General features: G+C 50.4%; 1 protein-coding gene across 2 annotated transcripts in view; it reads right to left on the bottom strand.

The window, feature by feature from the left end:
• SLC12A5 (solute carrier family 12 member 5) overlaps window positions 1-20,522 on the bottom strand; it is a 38,430-nt gene that overhangs the window by 4,083 nt on the left and 13,825 nt on the right. For both annotated transcript variants that reach the window (XM_016938021.2, XM_016938022.4), the window contains exons 4-21: window positions 20,169-20,315; window positions 19,297-19,351; window positions 18,707-18,837; window positions 15,470-15,711; window positions 14,543-14,754; window positions 12,759-12,929; window positions 12,351-12,449; window positions 12,149-12,206; window positions 10,942-11,116; window positions 10,086-10,204; window positions 9,646-9,744; window positions 8,510-8,629; window positions 7,998-8,102; window positions 6,292-6,460; window positions 4,189-4,384; window positions 2,932-3,101; window positions 2,349-2,480; window positions 1,045-1,152 (exon numbers count right to left, since the gene is read on the bottom strand). In XM_016938021.2, the coding sequence (XP_016793510.2) occupies window positions 1,045-1,152; window positions 2,349-2,480; window positions 2,932-3,101; window positions 4,189-4,384; window positions 6,292-6,460; window positions 7,998-8,102; window positions 8,510-8,629; window positions 9,646-9,744; window positions 10,086-10,204; window positions 10,942-11,116; window positions 12,149-12,206; window positions 12,351-12,449; window positions 12,759-12,929; window positions 14,543-14,754; window positions 15,470-15,711; window positions 18,707-18,837; window positions 19,297-19,351; window positions 20,169-20,315 (2,508 nt within the window). The remainder of the gene's footprint in view (window positions 1-1,044; window positions 1,153-2,348; window positions 2,481-2,931; window positions 3,102-4,188; window positions 4,385-6,291; window positions 6,461-7,997; window positions 8,103-8,509; window positions 8,630-9,645; window positions 9,745-10,085; window positions 10,205-10,941; window positions 11,117-12,148; window positions 12,207-12,350; window positions 12,450-12,758; window positions 12,930-14,542; window positions 14,755-15,469; window positions 15,712-18,706; window positions 18,838-19,296; window positions 19,352-20,168; window positions 20,316-20,522) is intronic.

Raw genomic sequence — 20,522 nt, 5'->3', positions numbered from 1 at the left:
TCAGCCAGGATGCACTTTCTGGAACTGTACCAGTTGTTAAAATATTGCTATGATTTGAGACCAAATAGCTACTGCACCACTGATCTGCCTGCCCCACCTCCTCTCCAGAACCCCAGACCTCATCTGGCAACAAAAGGGTTAACCTTGGCACAGCAAGGCTCTGCCTAGCACTATGGTCCAATGTCAGTCCTCAGTCCACTGGTCAGTGACCATGCCATGTTTTACCATTTTTACTACCTCCCTTGGATAACACTCCCAGCCTTGGAGGATCCATCCTTCCCATCTCAAAGTGGTACCCATCACTCATCCCCCTGAGAATCCATCAACCACATTCTGATAAATACATTACCCACCCCTGGGAGACTCAAAACCCATGGTTCTATTACCCTCACGTGTAGGATTGCCACCCATTCCCTGGGCAACTTATCACCCACCTCCAGGAGCCCTTCTGTCCCCAGCTGGGGTAACACCACTCATTTTCCCAAGGACTCCACTCCCTTGGGTGGGTCTTTCATCCATACTCTGGTGGTTCTACATCACCCACACCTAGAAGATCTTACACCCACACCCTATGGGGGGGCTTATCACCATTACCCCTGAGATCCCATCAATCACACCCTAGGGGATTTTCCCCTAACTCCCACACATCAGTTATATCTCTAAACACCCATCTGTTACCCACTCTCTAAGGGTTTCTACATGAGCCCTTATCCCTCACACTGGCAGCCCACACCCCTAAGGACTCATCATCCATACGTATTTAGCATCCACTCTTCTCTCTCAGGCTCCAGAAGTCACATACAGAGGAGAAGATCTGTCACCCATACCAAAGTCCCTCTGCCTCCTGGCTGGGAGGTTGGCAGTGAAGCTGCAGTGTATACTCCTGCTGTCTGGGAGATCAGTGTCAGGAGGTGTGGTTGGGGGAATCAGGGAGATGAGGGTGAAGTTGAAATGCCAGGAGTGTCAGCCCTGAGGCATCCTAAACCTGCCACCCAGAACTGGCAGCAGTTTGAGGCTCTCAGGGGCCAGCCAGGGCAACCTCACCTCCCGCTCCCGCTCATTCTTGGTTAAATGCATCTGTTTGAGGATCTGGGAACGCTGCTCCATCACCAACGTCTTCTCATAGGTGTAAGCTGAGATGTCGCTCTCATGCTGTGGGCAGACAGAGGTTGGGGTTGGGGGGTGGGGAGAGGAACACGGAGGAAAGCATGAGGTCTGAGCCCAGGTGAAAGGCCAAGGGAAGGAAGGAAGGCCCCCGTCCTTCTGGCAGCCTAGGGCTTCCCTACCCAATCATTAATTTTGTCAAGGGTTGTAGGAGGCAAGGACGTAGCAGAGAGGGCAATGCTCTTGCAAGGCAGGCAGCTCATTCCCTCCTCAGCCCAGCACAGGACCAGGCATATGAATGGATGAACTAATGAATGAGTGGATTAATTAATCACCTGGGTGAATGGAGAAGGGAAAGAAGAAAAGGAACAAAGCGATGAATGAATACATGCAAGAATGAATGGGAGAGTGAGTGAATGAATACTTCAATGAATACATAGGTAGATTAATGAAATCACAGAGGGATGGGTGGATGGACACATGAATTGAGAGGATGGTTGGACAAGAGGCTCTACAGGATAATCACCAGGGGCACACGCTCTAGAGCCAGCCTGCCTGGGTTTGAATCCTGCCTCCACCAGGTACTCTGTGTTATTGGGCAAATTACAGTCATATGCCAAATAACACCATTGTATGTGCGTCAATGGCAGACTGCACATAAAATGGTGTTCCCTTAAGATTACTGTATTTTTGCTGTATTTTTTCTATGTTTAGACACACAAATACTTCCCACTGTGTTGCCATTGCCTACAGTACTCAGTAGAGTAACATGCTGTATAAGTCTGTAGCGTAAGAGCAATAAGCCTTTGTGTGTAGTAGGCTGTACCAGCTAGGTGTGCATAGATACACTCTATGATGTTCACACAACAAAATCACCTCACAACACATTTCTCAGAACATATGCCTGTTGTTAAGCAATGAATACGTGACTGTACTTCTCTGCACTTCATATTCCTAATCTGTAACATGGAAATGCTGATAATTGTATCTATCTCATTGGTCGTTGTTGGAATTTATGTACATATAAAGTGCATAGAACAGTGCCTGGCATATAATAAGCACTAGACATGGCTACTTTCATAGAGAAGGGAGGGATGGCTGAATATGTGAGAGGCTAAGAGATGGATGAGGGGGAAAGGATCCAGCATCATAAGCTGATGGGTGTTAGAGTTGCCCTACTTGGTGCTGGGGCCAAGAGGAAAGAGGGCTAGGTGGAACCCCAGCGGTGTCTCCTGGGGACTCACCATCTCCACCACCTCGACCTCCGCAGTGATGCGTAAATGATACAGAAATGTGGTCAGATCCTTCTTCATCTGGATGCTATTGTCATCCATCTGGGCCACAGTGAAGATACGCATCTTGCACTTCCGCCAGACCTGCAGGCGGTGAAGGGGATTCAGAAAGGTCCAGCCCAGATGTGATGAGGAGATCCAGGGCCAGGCCCTGTCCCCTCACCCTTCCCCTCTTCCCACCCACTCCTCACACATACATGCAGACCCCAAATCCTCTATCTTTGGGGCCACTCTCTACAAAACCTTCCCTGCTTAGGTCTGAGGGGCCCCCATTAAAGAAAGCATCACTGGCTTGGGCTAAGCATTGCTCTCCTTACAGCAGTGCACCTGCAAGAGGAGAAACCATCAGTTCCTAACATCTCAGAATGAAGTAGGTCAGCAGATCCCTTTCCCAGGAGTTTACAGGGGAGGAAGGACACGGAAGCTGACCCTGGCCAGAGCCCCTGAGTCTGACCTGCAGTTGTGCACATATGCACACAAATGCATACATGCATACACACACTCACACGTGCATACACTCATGCATACAACTCACCTTGTGGTGCCGCAGCAGGAAGGGCAGCAGCATGAGCATGCCTCCATCGTGCACAATCCACCAAACGTCGATGCTGCCCTCAGAGAAGCGCTCAGCGTTCCCAGGAAACATGGAAACGTTCTTGGTGACCAGCAGGGCTAAGTGGCCAGCTGTGGTTTCCCGGACCAGCTCTGAGGGAGGCCAAGGAGAGGGCCAGAGGGGGAAACAGTGACTCTGGTTCTCCCAACACCCAGAAGCAGCCACAAGGGCTCCTGGCAGCCAGCACTCCACCCCACTCCAACTGGCCTTGGCCATGGGCTGAGTGGTCAGAAAACCAGCATCTACTTGGGCCCCATCATATATTTATTGTTTAGATCTAGGAACGTCTCTCAACCTCTCTAGGCCTCAGTTTCCCCACCTGTCAAATGGCAATAACACCACCTGCCCTTTCTGATTACTAAGAGCCCATCATGTATGACCACACTGAATCCTCCCAACACCTTGTAACCATGATCTACCTATAAAGGAGACAGAATAGCTTGGAGCTAACAGTGTAGCCTCCGGGCTGGTTCAAAACCTGGCTCCCCACTTTTGTGACTTGGAGCAAACTTCTTTTTCATTTACTCTGTAGTTTGCCAGGTTGCCCAGCTCAAACTCCTGAGCTCAAGCGATCCACCTGCCTTGGCTTCCCAAAGTGCTGGGATTACAGGCGTGAGCCACTGAACCCAGCTGGAGCAAACTTCTTAATCTCTCTGTGCCTCAGTTTCACACCAAAAAAGATGGAGATAACAATGCGTAGCCCTCCTAGGACTGATGAGAGAATCAGAGAAAGCCTTAACTTGCTGGCACACAGAACTCATTCTAGAAACGTTAGTTATTATATATACTATTACCTACGATTACCAAGAAATCTGATCTCAGAGGGAGTGAGTCACGTGTGCACAGTCACACAGCTAGGAAGGACCAGAGCTGAGATGTGGGCCTAGCCTCTGTGACTTCAGAGCTGTAGCTCTTCCCACTGCCCTTCACTGTGTTCCTCCCAGGGCCTGTGAGCGCTGCAGGAGCCAAGACTGTCTCGTTCACAGCGGAGTCCCCAGCGCCCAGCACAGTGGCTGGCATGTGGCCAGCCTTGACTGCTGTCACCTGCATATGCTGAATCCACACTTGGCACGCAGTGCTTGGGAAACCCCTCAGGCCCAAAGAAGCGGAAATCCAGTTCCACCCCTCTACAGCCCCCAGCCCCACCCCTCTTCCGTCCCCAGCCCCCAATAGCGTTACCAATGAAGTTCCTCCACGTCTGATGATCTTCCTTCTGGCGCCAGTTGCGGGGCCAGCCAACAAGCACAGTGTTGTGCTGCAGCCCCCCGAGGCCCCCGGACTGGATCAGATGGGACACGCCATCACGCAGGTTGGAGGAGATCACCACCTGGCAGAAGCCCTTCACCTTCTCTGCCTCCATCAGGCGCCTGATAGACTAGGGGAGGGGGAAAAGACAAGGACCAGCCTCAGGCCTCCCTGGCCCTGGCTGGGCCCATTGTAGCCTCCTTCCCTCCCATCTCTCCCCTCCTTTCATCCCAATCTTCCTGAAGCTCAGCTCTGATCACGTCAGTCTCTGGCTCCAGAATGGCACATGGCTCCCCATCATCTCTGTGCCCCATTCCTTCTTGATCAATCAAGGCTCTTCATGATCTGACCACACTTTCTGCCACCCTCCCACTGGTCATACAGCCCCCCTGCCCGACATGCTCTCCACCATCACCCTGACACACGCCCCTGCCAAGTTGTACGTGACACCCTGTCTGGCCCAGCTCAAATGTCGCCGTCTTCAGATACCACCCCCACCCAGACCAGAATTAAACTGGGCTTCTCTGCACAGCCAGACAATTTGTTTCAACAATCTTTCTAAGTAGCATAATAAGTATTTTAAGGGCCCCCATGTAAACTGTACTATGAGGGAAATAGTCTTATTACTCCCATTTTATAGATGAGGAAACTGAGGCTTGGAGAAAGGAAGACTTGTTTAAGGACACACAGCTAATGTTACTGTGAGGATTCAAGTCAGGGAAGTCTGACTCCAACCCCCACACTCTTAACCACCACCCCTAAGTCAAACAGATAGAAGTTCAACTCCTATCTCTGCCACCTCCTGGCTGTGTGACCTTGGGTGAGTCACCTAACCACCCAAGGGGTCAGGACAAGCTACCTTGTTTAGGAATAGGGAGAACCACATGTCATCATGCACATAGGGCTTAGTTAGTATCCTGCCTGAGGAATCGAAAACACTCAACACATTGTACGACCCTGATGTTATTAACTCTAACAGCATTTATCGACATCCGGTGGGTCTGAGAGCCTTCTGTGTATGCTCTGCCTTCCCCACCAGCCTGTGAGCACCTCGAGGGCTGGGACTTGGTCTTGAACATCTCCATCTCCCCTGTGCCTCGCCCAATGCCTGGTGCACTGCACATTCTCAGCCACCGCGTGTTGAATGGAACTGACCAGTCAAGGCCTCCAGCTCTGGGCCCTGACAGATCAGTGTGAACAGCCCAGTGAGGCAGAAGCAGCGACTGTCGCAAGCCATCAGGGGTGCCCCTCCCCATCTCACCTCTGCTCCTTCGGGCCTCTTTTTCTCTCTCCACTGCTAGCCAAAGCCCTGATGGGAGAAAGGCCTGACCCTCAGACAGAACCTACTTCCTCTACTACCCTTGGGATCCAATCACCTCTTTGTGTGCTTAAGGCAGACACTGGCCACCACAGCCCACATTGGTTCTGTAGGCTGCTCTGTAAGCATGGACTAGTGGGTGGAACCAAGAGCAGGCGACACAGAGCAGGGGCCTGAGTTCAAATCCTGATGTTGCTTCCCACCAGCTTTCTGACTTTCAGCAAGCAGCCTTCTGACTTTCAGCAAGCAGCTTTCCGACTTTCAGCAAGCAGCTTTCCCTCTCTGGGTCTCAGTTTCTTCCTGTATCAAATGTGGATACTCACCTTGTCAACCCCAGACTGTAGGGATCAAGAGTCCACAGCTGGGAAATCACCTTGAAAGATTTATACTTTGGCAGGAAGGAGTCTAGAGTAGGAGTTCAAGGAGTCCTAATTTGAATCTTCGTTTTCTGTCCTTAGACATATGACCTGACTTGTCTAAGCCTCAGTTTCCTTATCCATAAAATGGGCCTTTCTGCCTCTGATGGTCTTTCATGCTGTGAGTTGAATTCTAAAGAACTCACTGTCTAGGCTCTTAGGCTCTTCCTCTAAGGAAAAGAAAAGAAATGCCTGCACTTCCTTTGATCCTGAAGGTGATGAGGAAGGAAAGTACAAAAGGATAGAGACTGTCTTCCTAAGTGTCCTGACCTTTTCCCAAGCCCAACCAGGGCCTCTGCTCACCTCTTCTGCCCGCTGGGCCTGTGGATGATTTTCCAGAAAGGTGCCCTCAAGGACAGAGCCCACGATGGTCAGGCCCTTCCCTGCCTTCAGCTGGGAGGTCAGTGAGAGCAGCTGGGGGTGCACCACATTCTGGTCTTGGTCCACACGCACCAGCACCAGCAGCTGTGGCCTGAAGAGTGTGCAGAGTCACATAATCCATATACCATGTAACCAACCATCCACACACCATACACCCATCACCAGGTCATCTAGCCATCTCTCCTCTATAACCATCTGTCCCATCCACCTATACCCCTCACCACCCATCCATTCATCTACCCATCAACCCATTTCTCCATTCACCTCACTCACCTATCTACCCATTCAACCACCCACCCACCTATTTTATCCTTCAGTCATCCACTCATATGCATATTTCTTTACTGATACATGCATTATTCATTCAATTATCCACACATCTACCTACCTATCATCCATTCCTACATCCATCGATTCACGCTTTTGCCTGCCCACGTGTACATAAACTTATCCATCTACCCATCTATTTATGCATCCCTTTCCTTAGTCATTTAGCCGTCTTAGTCCTCCAACCACCTATCAACTTCGTAGCATTCTCTAAGCACCTACTCTGGGCTAGACCATGTGCTGAGCATTTGGGAATTCACAGATAAATAATACAGAGCCCCAGGTTCTGGGAGCCCAGTTTAGTCAACTGGGCTCAGCCAAGACAAGTCAACAATGCCCTAACCTAAGTCAGGGTTCCAGGCTCTACTCTTGGCAAGGTGAAACACAGGGAGATGAATGAGGGGTTGGGCATGCAGCACCCAGGGCTAAGAGGTGGGGTGTGAGGATTCGATCTCCAGGTCTGCCTTCTGTGACCTGTGAGATCCTCTCTGACCTCCAATTTCCCCCCTTTTTTTTTTTGAGACAGGGTCTCACTCTGTCACCCAGGCTGGAGTGCAGTGGTACAATCTCGGCTCACTATAACCTCTGCCTCCTGGGTTCAAGCTATTCTGCCTCAGTATCCTGAGTAGCTGGGACTACAGGTGCACGCCACCATGCCTGGCTAATTTTTGTATTTTTAGCACAGATGGGGTCTCGCCATGTTGTCCAGGCTTGTCTCAAACTCCTGGCCTCAAGTGATCCACCTGCCTCAGCCTCCCAAACTGTTGGGTTACAGGCATGAGCCACCGCGCTCGGCATCCCTGATTTTCACGTGAATAAAATGGATGAATTGTCATTAATCTAGAGATGCCTAAGAGCCCCTATAACTCTCAAAGGGAACGATTCCACCTGTCTCAGAGCAAATGCTACATGATCTGATGTTTGTCTGTCCCCGTGTGTGTCTTCTCCACAAAACTGTGAGCTTCCTACATCCCCAGAGACTAGAAGGGGACTTGCCATACATCAGGCATTCATGTTTTATGAAAAAATGATGGAAATGATGAAATGAATGAATGGATGACTGCTCAGGAGGCTAGCATGGTGGGGTATGTGGACATTTACATACCCACATAAATGTCTGGAACTCAGCTCAGCCTCAGTGTTTCAGGTGGGAAGGAATCAGACAAGGCTGGGCTTTTAGGGCACTACTCAGCAAAACAAAGCAAGCAGGATAAGTGAGGCCTTGCTCCCTTCCCCCTATCTCCTGAGCCTTGCACTCATGCATACACACTCTCATGCACACCCGTGCCCTCACCACTTACCTCCAGTTCTTGGTGTGTGGGGGCCCTTCCTCCAGGCGTAAGAGGGCATAGCGAGCCGCACTGAGAGACAGACCTCGTATCCCATCGCCCCACTCCTTCTCTGCCCTGGGAGCCGGGAAGTGGATCACATGAGAGCAGAAAGCCAGGAGGGGGCAGGGAGAACCATCTACACTGCACCAGCTACCCCAGGGCAGAGCCATCTCTCAGGCTCAGAAAGGACATGTGTATCACTCCTGCCAACAGACTCAACCAAGCCTTGGCTAAGTTTCCTTGGAAAATCACTTCTAAATCCATTCTCTCACCATTCCTGTCCATTTCTCAAAGCCTCTGCCTCCACCCCCCATCTTCCAATGTCACCCCATATCACCCTCTCCTTCTACTCCAGCCCCATCCTCTCCTACTCCCTGCTTCATCTCACCCCCACCACCCCAATCCCTCATGACCCCTTCCCTCTCCTTCCCACCACCCTTCAGCCTTCCCCAGCCACCCCAACCTCCACTCCCCACACTCACCCACGGTACTCAATGTACTTGTAGATGAGTCCAGCAATGAGCATGGCTACCAGTGCATAATACCAGGAGCAGATGAACATGAGGGCCAGGCAGAGGCTCATGCCCAGGAAGGAGAGGGTCCTAGACAAGGTGGGGAGACCCAGCCTCTGAGCCCCAGCAGGGCTGTTGCTGAAGCTGGGACTTAGAAAGCAAGAGGGAGATGGGGCAGGGCATGGGCAAGACCTGGGAGGTGACAGCCCGGTCTAGGGGAACTCACACCATCATCCCCATGAGGACTACGGGGATATGGGATCTTCTGGGTGAGGAGAAGCCACAGACAGGGCACTACCCAATGCCCTGCCCAACTCCTGACACCCCACACCACCCTGTCCCTGTTCCTCAGACCCTGCCAGACAGGCCTGGCCAGGTGCATTCTGAGGCCAGGGTCTCAGGGGAGTGGAAACGGGTCCTCCCAGGAGAAGGCCACCAGCAAAGCCGGAGCATCCAGACAGGAGTGGGCAGCCCTGGTTCTAGCCCAGTTGTGTCACAGTCTTGCTGGGGGACCTTGGGCCGGTCCCTTGCCCTCTTTGGGCCTCAGTTTCCTTTTGTAGGACAAGCATGATCATTTCTGCTCCGTCTGCCCCCGAGGGCCTATTGTGAGGATGAAGAGCCATAGAGGAAAATGATAAGAGAACTGCAGCCTCTGTGCAATGAGCATCTGCCATGTACTGTAGTCCTCACAAGAACCCACAGGCAGGTGCAGCTATCATGCCCATTTCACAGCTGAGGAAACTGAGGTTCTGAGAAGCTACATCATCAGCCCAAGGTCTCACAGCTAGGAAGTGCAGAGTCATGATTTGAACTCTGGCCAGCTGACTTCCAGCCTCCCTGCTACATTGTGAGCTATTGGGCATCACGGACAGGAGAGAGATTCCAGCTGAGACCGCTTATGATGCTGCTATGTTATTATTTATGATTGTTAGGAGACCCTCTCCGGGACCTTCCTCATGTGAGTTGGTCAACAAAAGCTGGAGAAAAAAGGATGTCCTCTTCAGGTTTGGGGTCCTTAGACCCAGAGGGAGTGGACTGGAGTAAGGTGAGGATTGGGGTGGAGATGAGCAAGTGGCTCAGTGGAAGTGTGGGGACAGAGCACCCACCAGTGGTAATATCGAAAGCGTGGCCTCCAGTTGGGTGTCCTCAGCAGCGTCTGCACTGCACAGGCCAGATTCACAAACATGTAGCACATCAGGAAGAACCTGGAACACAGGAAGGCCCCAGGGGAGACAGAGATGCAAAGGGAGGCAGAAACAGAAACAACAGCATGGGCAGAGAAAGGGGGAAAGGGGACAAGAAGTCAGGAGGTGGCCAGATCATGCTGTGGTGCTTACGAAGGGGTTTCAAGCCAAATACCCTTACAACACACCCTAATAACACATGTGGATGAATCTCTCTATAACAAACGATGGGCTTCTATGACCAATGGGGAACTTCCTGGGGTTGTTAAAGTGTCTGGGTGGGTTGTCACAGGTAACGGCTGCAGGATTCAGATAGAGAAACACCCTGAACCAGGGGGGAGGGCAAGATGTCAGGCACGCACATAGAGAGGATGGGGGCCACCTCGTCGAGGGATGCGATGAGGATGCCAATCTCGCAGATGCAGGCAGTCAGGAGCAGGGCCCAGGTCGGCTCTCCATTGGCCTTGCCATGGCCAAAGACCTGGGGAAAGAGCAATCATCATGGGACTGAGACCTCAAGGATTTCTCAGCCCTCTCCCCTAGCCTTGGGAACCAGTGGAGTAGAGGCAGGAATCCTATCACCAAAGAGGAGGTAGGGACAGGATGCATTTCTCTTCCTCCAGGAGAATGCAAATGGATAACAGGCTTTCGCTGCATCTTGCCCACCCTGACATCGGCACCCCAGTGCCATGAAGTTCAAATGATCCCTAGAGGGGGAAAGCAGCTGCAGAGGACCAGATGGGAGAGGAGCTGTCAGGAAGCCAGCAAGCCACCACGACCCTGTGCTCCATCTGTCTTTTTTTTTTAGCACCATGGTAAAAGCTACCCTTTTCTTGCCCTTTGACTGCCTCCCCAGGTCTCTGACCAACCACAGTGCCAAAACAGGGCCATTTATTTTTTCCCCAAGAGCAGACAGTGCTCCAAGGGATGCACTGACCATGGGCCAAATCCCAAGTAAGACACACTTATCCTTCCATCTGGGTGAAGGAGAAGCCACAGACAGGGCACCACCCAATGCCCTGCCCAACTCCTGACACCCCACACCACCCTGTCCCTGTGCCTCAGACCCTGCCAGATAGGCCTGGCCAGTGCACTACAGAGCAGAAGTGGCCCAGGAGGTAGTCTAAGGCTGGTTATGGCCCTGGGTCACTGTGTGGTCTCTCTGGGCAGGGGCCTGGCTAGTCTACTGAGGGTGGGCTGTTCTTCTCCCACACTGACCTGCAGGAAGGGCACAATGCCATCCCTCGAGATGGCCTGCAGCAGGCGTGGGGCCCCCGTGAGGCTCTGCAGCCCAGCCCCACAGGTGGAGAAGAAGGATCCGATGACAATTACCCATGGAGATGGCCAGGCCAGAGTGCCCACCACCAGGTTGCCATTCACAGCTTCGCCAAACCTGGAATGATGTGGACAGGAGATGCCAGGTGAGCAGTGCTGCCTGGATTTCCAGGGCAGGTCTCCATACCAACTACAGAACCAACTGTGTGCCTGCCACAGGGCTAAGTTCTGTAAGGGTGACAGGGGAGGCAGAGCCCCAAATGTTCCATTGTTTTTTCCTTGATAAAATAATTCTCTAATTTCCTGATACTGAAAACCAGGCCTCTAGGCCTGTCTCCAGCATAGGTCTCAGCCCCACGTCCCCCACTGCATTCCCTTACAGAAGCCTGGTGGTACCAGTGGAAAGTGATTCTGAGAGGACCTCCTACACCACCCGGCCAGTTGTGTGTGCTCATGCCCTTCAGACGTGAGTGCTCCGGGACAGTGAGCACTCACAGCTGCAGGCATGCGCACACATTTCTCCCCTCCACCCTGGCTCCCCATTGCCTGGAATGCCCTTCCTCCAAGCTGCCTAATCTCTGCTCAACCTTAAAAGCAGGAAGGATAAGTGAGATAAAGTGTATAAGACACTTCTAGCCTCCCCTCCTCTGAGAAGACTTCCCTGGGAAGACCCCTAAGGACTGGACTGAAGCCCCCGGGCTTTCCTGTATGGCCACCCCTACCGACTGCACTTAAAGTCTGTTGGCCAGTATAGACCCACCAAGAAGAGCTCCTTCAGTACAAAAACCATGTGTTATTTATCTGTGCTGCCTCCAGAATCTCGGAGGGAACACAGATAAATACCACTCCTGTCTGTGTGACCAACACATGGACATTCAGTAAATGTTAGACACACTATTGAATTAATCCGTTTTAAAGAAAAGGAAAGTATCATTATCCTAAAGGAAATGAGACACCATCCAAGCTTCTCAAACTGGAGTGACAGAAGGAAGATGAAATATAAGAAGATGACTTTGCAAGCAATCCCCGTGGCCTCCCTCCCACAGGCCCCTCACACAGGTCCCAGCACCTCCTGATGGGTCTGTTTCCCAGAACTCAGCCTTCTATACCCACCCCTCCCCCAGAATAGGATCAACCCCAATTATCTTACTTGTCCCGCAGGACGACCCCCTCAATGCAGGCCCCAAACAGAACAACGGAGCTGATGTCTGCAGCAGAGGATAAAGGAGAATCCCCACGGTTCAGTCCTCCCCCTCCCCACCCCTCCTGCACCAGCAGGTAAGGCAGCAAGTTCAGCTGCCCTCCCTCTTGCCCTCCCCCGAGGGTGGTCCCAGCACAGCTGTGCAGGATACAGACAGCAGAGGTGGTGGCGATGGCCAGGATGGTGCCAGTGGGGATTGACTTCTGGGCATCCCTCAGGTCCCCAGAGCGGTTAGAACCAGCCATGATCCCTGCAAAACAGAAGTGCAGCTAGGACTCAAGCCAGGGCCACAGGAGACCAGACAGATGAGAAAAAAGGGCACCACCCTCAGGGTCAGTGAGTCTGGGATCTAGTCCTAACATACTGGCTTGTGTGAGACCTTGGACATGTTACTTAGCTTCTCCTGGCCTTAATTCCCTCATCTCTCCAATGGGAAGTGAAATGTTGCGGTTGCTTTCATGATGGGGTTTTTGGAGTAAGAAATTCCCAACATCATCATCGACTCTCTCTTCCCCATCCACTCACAGGCAGAGTCTTCCCTCTCTGAGCTCCCCTTCACCTGTGACTGAGGGGAAGTAGATGCCAACCAGCAGGGTGAAGTAGGAGGTCATATCACTGAAGACATAAGGGTGGTCCATGTCGATAGGAGTGCCATCGGCCAGGCCCACCGAGGTCATCCCACTCCTCTCCACAATCACGCCCTTGGTCAGGTAGGAGCTCCAGAGGTTCTCTGTGGGGAGACAGAATGCTCAGGGGGAGGCCAGCCATAAGGGGACCAGAGCTCTGGGACCAGGAGGTGGGAGGGGGCAAAAAGTCAGGGTCAAGATCAACCCCATCTCACTCTCCCCGGCCTTATCTCTATTTCATTTCCACTGACATTTCCTAAGCTCCTGATTTGGGCCAGGCTATGTACAGACCTTTCACAGACTAATCAGACCCAGTCACTACCATGAAACAGTCCAATCTAGTGGAGTAAATGAGCAAATAAAGACCCATCTCAGATTGAGTCTATGTGTCCCAAATTGATCTCACCCTCCACCCACCCCAAACCAGCTGCTTTCCTGCATCCCATATTTCAGTAAATGGCACCATCATCAATTCTGACACCCTGCCCTACACTGCTCCCTCTCCCCTTCCCCAACTTCAATACCACCTCCAACTTCTGTCCTTTAACCCCTCCTTAATATTTCTTAAATATGCCCCTTCTCTCCATTCCAAGGTCTCTCCACTGTGGCACTAGTGACACTCCCGGCCAGATAATTCTTTGCTGTGGAGGACTGCCCTATAGCATTGTAGGATGTTTAGCAGCATCGTGGCCTCTACCTACTAGATGCCAGGTACACCCCTCCAGTTTTGACAACCAAAAACGTCTGCAGACACAGCCAAATGTTTCCTGGGTGGCAAAACAGCCCTGGTTGAGAAGCACTGCAGTAATTCCCACAGACACCATTCCATCACTCTCACTCAGAAAACCACCATCTCTCTCTCCTGGACTCATAGCCTCAGCCCCTTCCTGGGCCCCCTGCCTCTCTCCTCTCACCCCTTTAACCCATCCACATTAGCAGCCAGAATGAACCTTCAAAAAATGGAGATCTGACCACGTCCCTCCCTTTCCCAAAACCCCTTGGTGGCTCCTCATTGCCTTCAGAATGTGGTCCCAACTCTCCAAAACGGCTTCCAAGGCCTGCCATGATCTGGCTCATGCCAGCCTCTCCTACATCGCTTCTTTCTCCACCTTATTTTGCTCTTTATGCCCCAGTCATACCAAATTACTTGTGATTGGAAAGACACAATAAACTCTTCTGCCTCTGCCTGCTTTCAGGCAAGCTGTTCTTCTGGTTGCAATTTCCTTACTCCTCTCATAGAACTGAAGATCTTTCATTTGTCCTTCAAAACCCTCCTCAGGTGAGTCCAGGAAGCCTATTGCCATCTTATACACATGAACTCTCCCACCCCTGGGCATTCTCTGTGCATTGAATGCACATCTACATATGGCATAATGTATTTGCTATTACATCTATTTCTGCCATTAGTCTCCTTGAGGCCAGGAACTGTGGCTTATTTATTTTGTGTTCCTAGCACTCAGCACAATGCTGGGCACTCTGTAGGTGCTCAGTGACCACTTGTTACGTTGATGACTTCTTTTCCTACTAGCGGTGAGATACTTGTCTCCTTTTCACCTTACTCCTCCCTGATGCCAAGGACAGAATGTAACTCAGAGTAGGTGCTCAATTAAAGCTGATTGAATTTAGCTGAATCCCAAGGAGGGCCCCTTAATCCTGACCGCTTAACCTACAATCCCTGCAGCGTTCCCTGGATGCCAGCCCTTGTCCCTCCGCAGACCTTTGATGAGGCCACTGGCAGCACCAGGGATGCCCTGGATCTCTGTGACATTGTTTCGGGTGAAGTATTCATCACAGGTGGCGTTGAGGAAGCGAGAGGAGCAGAAAAGGCCCCACAGCCGTGTGGTCACCGTCTCATTTCCTTCCCAAGCCAGCTTGGCACAGACATCAAAGCCATGGCGAGACAGCGTGCGGTTACCCAGGAGGCAGATCCTAGGGAGAGAAACAAGGGAGGAAGGTGGGGAGCCACATAACCTTGCCCTCGCTGCACAATACAGCCACCGGGAGACCTTTTAAACACACGGACGCCAGGTCCCCATATCCAGAGTTCCTCGTTTAATTTAAATGAAGCCTGGCCATTGGCTTTTTTTTTTTTTTTCTTAAGCTCCCCAAGTGATTCTAATAAGCCGCCAAGGTGGAGAAGCACCGCATTAGTGCAATGCTGTGTTTCAGCACCGTGGACAGCGGTCTCGGGGGCCGCCCTCCACCTCTGAGCAGTGGATGGAGTGGACTTGGATCTGAGTCCCTGGACCCTCTAGACTTCTGTGTCTTTTCCCATCCTGGAGGAGTTGTCCAACACTAGGAGATTGTCCCATTCCAGGAGGTTGTCCCCACCCAGGAAAGGTTTCCCTACCACAGACAGCATTCATTGCTTTGGAACTCATTCCCACTTAATTCTTCCTAAGTCCACCCTACCAGCAAGAAGTTGACTCTTACAAGGTAAATTGTTCCCTCCTCCAGAAAAGTTACCTCACTCTGAAGAGATTGCCCCCAAACTAAGAGAGATTTTCCCTCCCAAGGGAAGCTACTCCCAACCCACACCACTCTGAGATTCTGAGGGGCAGGGAGGGGGAGTTTGGCAGAGACTCTGAAATAGGGCCAGGGAGGTAGGAGGACGATTCCTTGGGCTCAGAGCAGCAGCACTCACGGGAAGTTGGGTGGGTCGAAGGCAGACTTGATGACCCCAGCATAGATGGCCAGGATGGAGAGGATGACACAACCCAGGAAGACAAGGGCAAACTTGTTGACATACTTGACACCCACAAACACCACAGTGGCCATGCAGGTGAGCACACAGGTGCCGTAAACACGCATGTTGTTCAGCATGGCTGCTGCCTCCCCACTGGCATCTTCTGCCTTGAAGATGGCCATGGCTGGGAAGAGGTAAGCCTGTGGGAAAGGGGCAGGAAGAACAGAGACCTAAGTCAGCAGCCCTTTGCACTACAGGCAGCACTTTAGGAAAAAAGATGCTCATCACAGCACAGTCACAGTGGTACCAGACTGGAAAAGACATCCAGTAATAGGAGAATCGCTAAAGAAGGCATGGCCTGTCCTGCAAGGACTATGATGCAGCCATTTAAAAATGACATTATAAGGCCAGGCATGGTGGCTCACACCTGTGATCTCAGTGTTTTGAGAGGCCAAGGTGGGAGGATCACTTGAAGCCAGGATTTCAATACCAGCCTAGGCAACATAACGTGACCCCATCTCAAAAACAAATAAAAATACATTTTTTAAAAAATGACATTGCAAGGATGCTGGAAGCAATTACTTCTGTTATTTTTGTTAATTATAATTCTTAATAATTATTTATCATTTTAATAATTTCTAATAGAAAGGTGGAAATAAATGTTCATCACTAGAGGTTGGGTGAATAAATCATGATATCCCCACAGACTATGGAGCTATTAAAAAAGATGATGTAGTTGGTTTTTTATTGTTGCTGTTGGTTTTTTATTGTGGGGGTGGTTTTTGTTTTTGTTTTTGTTTTTTTTGAAATAAAGTTTTGTTCTTGTTGCCCAGGCTGGAGTGCAGTGGTGCAATCTTGGCTCACTGCAACCTCCACCTCCTGGGTTCAAGTGATTCTCCTGCCTCAGCCTCCCGAGTAGCTGGGATTAGAGGTGCCCATCACCACCCCTGGCTAATTTTTGTATTTTTAGTAGAGACGGGGTTTCACCATATCAGTCAGGCTGGTCTCGAACTCCTGACCTCAGGTGATCCAACTGCCTCGGCCTCCCAAAGTTCTGGGATTACAGGCATGAGCCACTGTGCCCGGCCAGATGACATAGATTTATATGGACTGACTTTAAAAGGTATCCATGGTACATTAGGTGAACACAATCAGGTTTTTGAAAAAGAATATGTCTCATTATCTCATTTTTATAAATGTGTATGTGAAGATATATACGTATATTAGTATACGTCTGTATGTGTTTTCATAAGTACATCAAAATGTTGTCAGTAGTTTTCCCTGAATCATAAAAAATGTGGATAATCTATTCTTTATGCACATCTGTATTTTCTAAAATTCCCATGCTAAATATTAACGTTTACATTCTTCCAAGAGTTATTTTCACTGCAAATAATATATACAAAGAGAATATGAGTTGCTTAGGTATAGGGTTATATTTTACATAGACAGAATACAATACCACATAGAAAAACAAAAACTAGAAGGCAATACACCAAAATGTTAATGGTTATTTTCTTTGGGTGACTTATTTCCTTCTTTACATTTTTTCATGACTTGGATATTCCCCCAATTTTCTGCAATGGGCAGAATTGCATTTACAACAATTTTCAAATATTTTAATTTTTTAAAGTCATGGAGGTCTATTCTCCCTCATCATTTGCCTCCTCAGGCCTTTCATGCCCCATCCATCCTCCCTGTCCTGCCCTCTTCCATCCTGCCGCGACACTAATTGCTGTGACACCTTCTAGTTCTAGGTTTCCAAGGCAGTGTGGTATAGAGGACATGTAAATGTATCAAGAAGTAGGCGTTTGGTGAATATTTGATTTTTTAGAGAGAATGGGAAGAATTCAGTTACAATGCTGTTTGTGACATGTAATCTCATTTTTTGTGAGTCTGGACCTACCATATGTTAACTATTGTAAGATTATAGGTGAATTTTATTTTCTTCTCTACCCTTATCATTTTCATCAATGAAGCTGCATCACTTGTGTAAGGCTCTGGAAGTCAGAAAGACCAAGGTTCATATTCCTTCCATTCGTTCCTTAAACTCTGAGCCTTGCTTTCCTCATCTGTAAAATGGCCACCTTTTAGCCAGGTGCAGTGGCTCACGCCTGTCATCCCAACACTTTGGGAGGCTGAGGTGGGAGGATCATTTTAAACTCAGGAGTTTGAGACCAGCCTGAGCAACATAGTGAGACCCCTATCTACAAAAAAATACAAAAATTAGCTGGGCATGGTGGTGCTTACCAGCTACTTGGGAGGCTGAACTGGTGGGGGGGATCATTTGAACCTGGGAAGTCGAGGCTGCCAGTGATTGCACCACTGCCCTCCAACCTGGGCAACAGAGTGAGACTCTGTCTCAAAAGAAATAAAAAATAAAATAAAATAAAATGGCCACCTTTAACTCATGAGAGAGTCATGACAATAAAATAAAATGATATACTTCAAGCCTTGGGGCCTGCACAGAGTAGGGGCTTGGGACATGTCAGCTCTACTTCCTATCCACCAGGGACACCTCTTCAGCACCCATGCCCTACAGGAAGGGGATGAAGGATGGAGACCTAAGTCACCAGTCCTGACTTCAAGCACTGCCCAGCAACCTGGTTTCTCTCCATCAGTCACTATTCCCAACAGATGTCTTTATACGGGTCCCTCCCCTGGTTCTTCTCTTTTGCAATCCAATAGCCACCAGCCATCTACCATTAACATCATAGAGTACCTAGCACAGTCCGTGCCCCTTGGGAGGCAATCACACAATGGTAGCTGCTGCATAACATTACTGTTTTTATTTCTACCATATTTTAACTCATCAACCCACCTCTGCCGCCTATCTGAGAGCTGAGTGACCTTGAGGAAGTTATCTCACCTCTCTGAGCTTCTCATTTGTAAAATGGGCATCGTAATACTTAAACCTCGTAAGGATACAAGAGAATGGCTGGAAAGCACTTGGAAAGATGCTGAGAGCTCAGTGGGGGCCTGATAAACGACAGCTGTGTATGTTACATAATTATTGTATCTTGTCTCCCCAACTAGACTGTGAACTCTTTAGAAACAGAACCACATCTGACTTTGGCCTTACTGAACCACATTTTTGGCCTCACTGAATGGCCTGGCCTATAGGAGGTGTCCAGGGAGCACTGATTAACTGACTGACAACCTGGGGTTCCACACCTCCTCCTCAGCCCCTCTTACCAGCAGGATTTCGATGGTGCCCAGGATGTACATGGCTCCTGCAAAGGTAGTGCCCAGGTAGAAGCAGAGGCCCACGGCGCCCCCAAACTCTGGGCCCAGAGACCTGGAAATCATGTAGTAGGAGCCACCAGCTGCAGGGAGAATCTGGTATCAGCGAGAGGGTCGGGGGCACTGGGCTGCCGTAAGGGGTGAGGGGTGTTCAGTGACAGAGGCAGAAGGGGGTTGCTCCAGGCCTCACAGGCTTATGGGCTGCAGCCCTAGAAAGGGGACTGGTGAGAGACCCAAGCAACCACTCTGCATGGATTTTGCAGCACTAATTACCATGTTGCTAATTACCCCTTTAAGGAAGTCATGGCTCAGAAAATCGGATGGTGGAGAGGAGGGTCTCAGGATGAGTGGGGGGAGGGCTGCCCTATTCAACACCTAGAGCTGCCTCCTCCTCTGCCCCCAGTAGGGCTGAAAACAGATACAGCCCAGCCCCCTAGTCTAGAATATTACCTCTCTTGGGCCTTGATGTCCCCCAAAGCCCAGGGCACTATCCCTCCTTCCACCCAGCCATCCTCCCTCCCCACAAAGCCCCAGTCACCTACCAGGCACAACACCATTCGTTGCAATTGCACTCATGGAGATGGCCGTGAGCATCGTCTGTGAGGAAAGAGATCATCAGAGCGGTGGCTGGGGTAGGGGCCGCAGTGGCCTGGGTGGGGGCCAAGCCTTATACCCCATAAACACCAGCCAAACCCACAGGTTCTCTTCTGCTGAGCTGCTCCCTGGACCTGTTCCAACTTCTACTCCTGCCAAGTCCTTCTTCTCAAGAAAACCTTATTCACCATGCGAACGGAAGGAGCCCAAGCAAGCCACGGCATCAGAGAGCTCTGGAAATCCCAGCCTGGTCTCAGACCAGCTGCCTGACCTGAGACAACTCACTTCACTTCTCCAAGCCTCAGTTTCTCCATCTATAGAATAGGAGTAACAGCTCCGACACTGCGTACCTCACATGCAGAGCTGTCTCAAGGTTATGTACGAGGACACGTAAATGTATCAAGAAGTAGGTGTTTGGCGAATATTTGATTTTTTTAGAGAGAATGGGAAGAATTTGGTTACAATGCTGTTTGTGACATGTAATCTCATTTTTGTGAGTCTGGACCTGCCAAAATGTTAACTATTGTAAGATTATAGGTGAATTTTATTTTCTTCCCTACCCTTATCATTTCCATCAATGAGCTGCATCACTTGTGTAATTACACACAGAGAGATCCAGGTGAAACCTGGTTAACAGCCATCAAGGACAAGCCTGTGAGATGCAGGAAGGACCAGTCAGGCCTAATTTACTCTCAAAGATCATAAGCAGTGGTTCCTATAAAAAGCTCAGGTCTCATGCTTCCATCCTCCCACCTCCCACCCCCAGGCCTCTGCCAAGCCCCAGCTGTCAGGGGGTGGTGAGGGGAGGGGTGTCACTCACACAGGAGCAGCAGATGAACACCATGCAGAAGGACTCCATGATGCCTGCAATGCCCACCACCCAGGTGAGCCGCAGGAAGAGGATGACGCCAAAGATGTTCTGCAGGCACGGCAGGTACACGCCCATGAAGGTGCCCATGCGTGGGGCCTGCCAGGGAGGCCAGCATCAGTCTCTGCAGTCCTCATCATTACGAACACCCCAGGTGTGCTCCTCCTCCATGTTTCTCTGCCCCCACCTTCCTCTTCTCTCTATCCTCAACCCTTCATCCCTCTTCTTTCTGATTTGTATCCCCTTTCCCTCCCTCCATTCAAATCCATTTTCCTCCCCCATCCTCCCCCACCCCCCATCCGTCTC

The sequence above is a fragment of the Pan troglodytes genome, chromosome 21 (genome assembly GCF_028858775.2).
Source record: "Pan troglodytes isolate AG18354 chromosome 21, NHGRI_mPanTro3-v2.0_pri, whole genome shotgun sequence".
NCBI classification, from domain to species: Eukaryota; Metazoa; Chordata; class Mammalia; order Primates; family Hominidae; genus Pan; species Pan troglodytes.
This window is presented reverse-complemented; position numbering and strand designations above follow the sequence as displayed.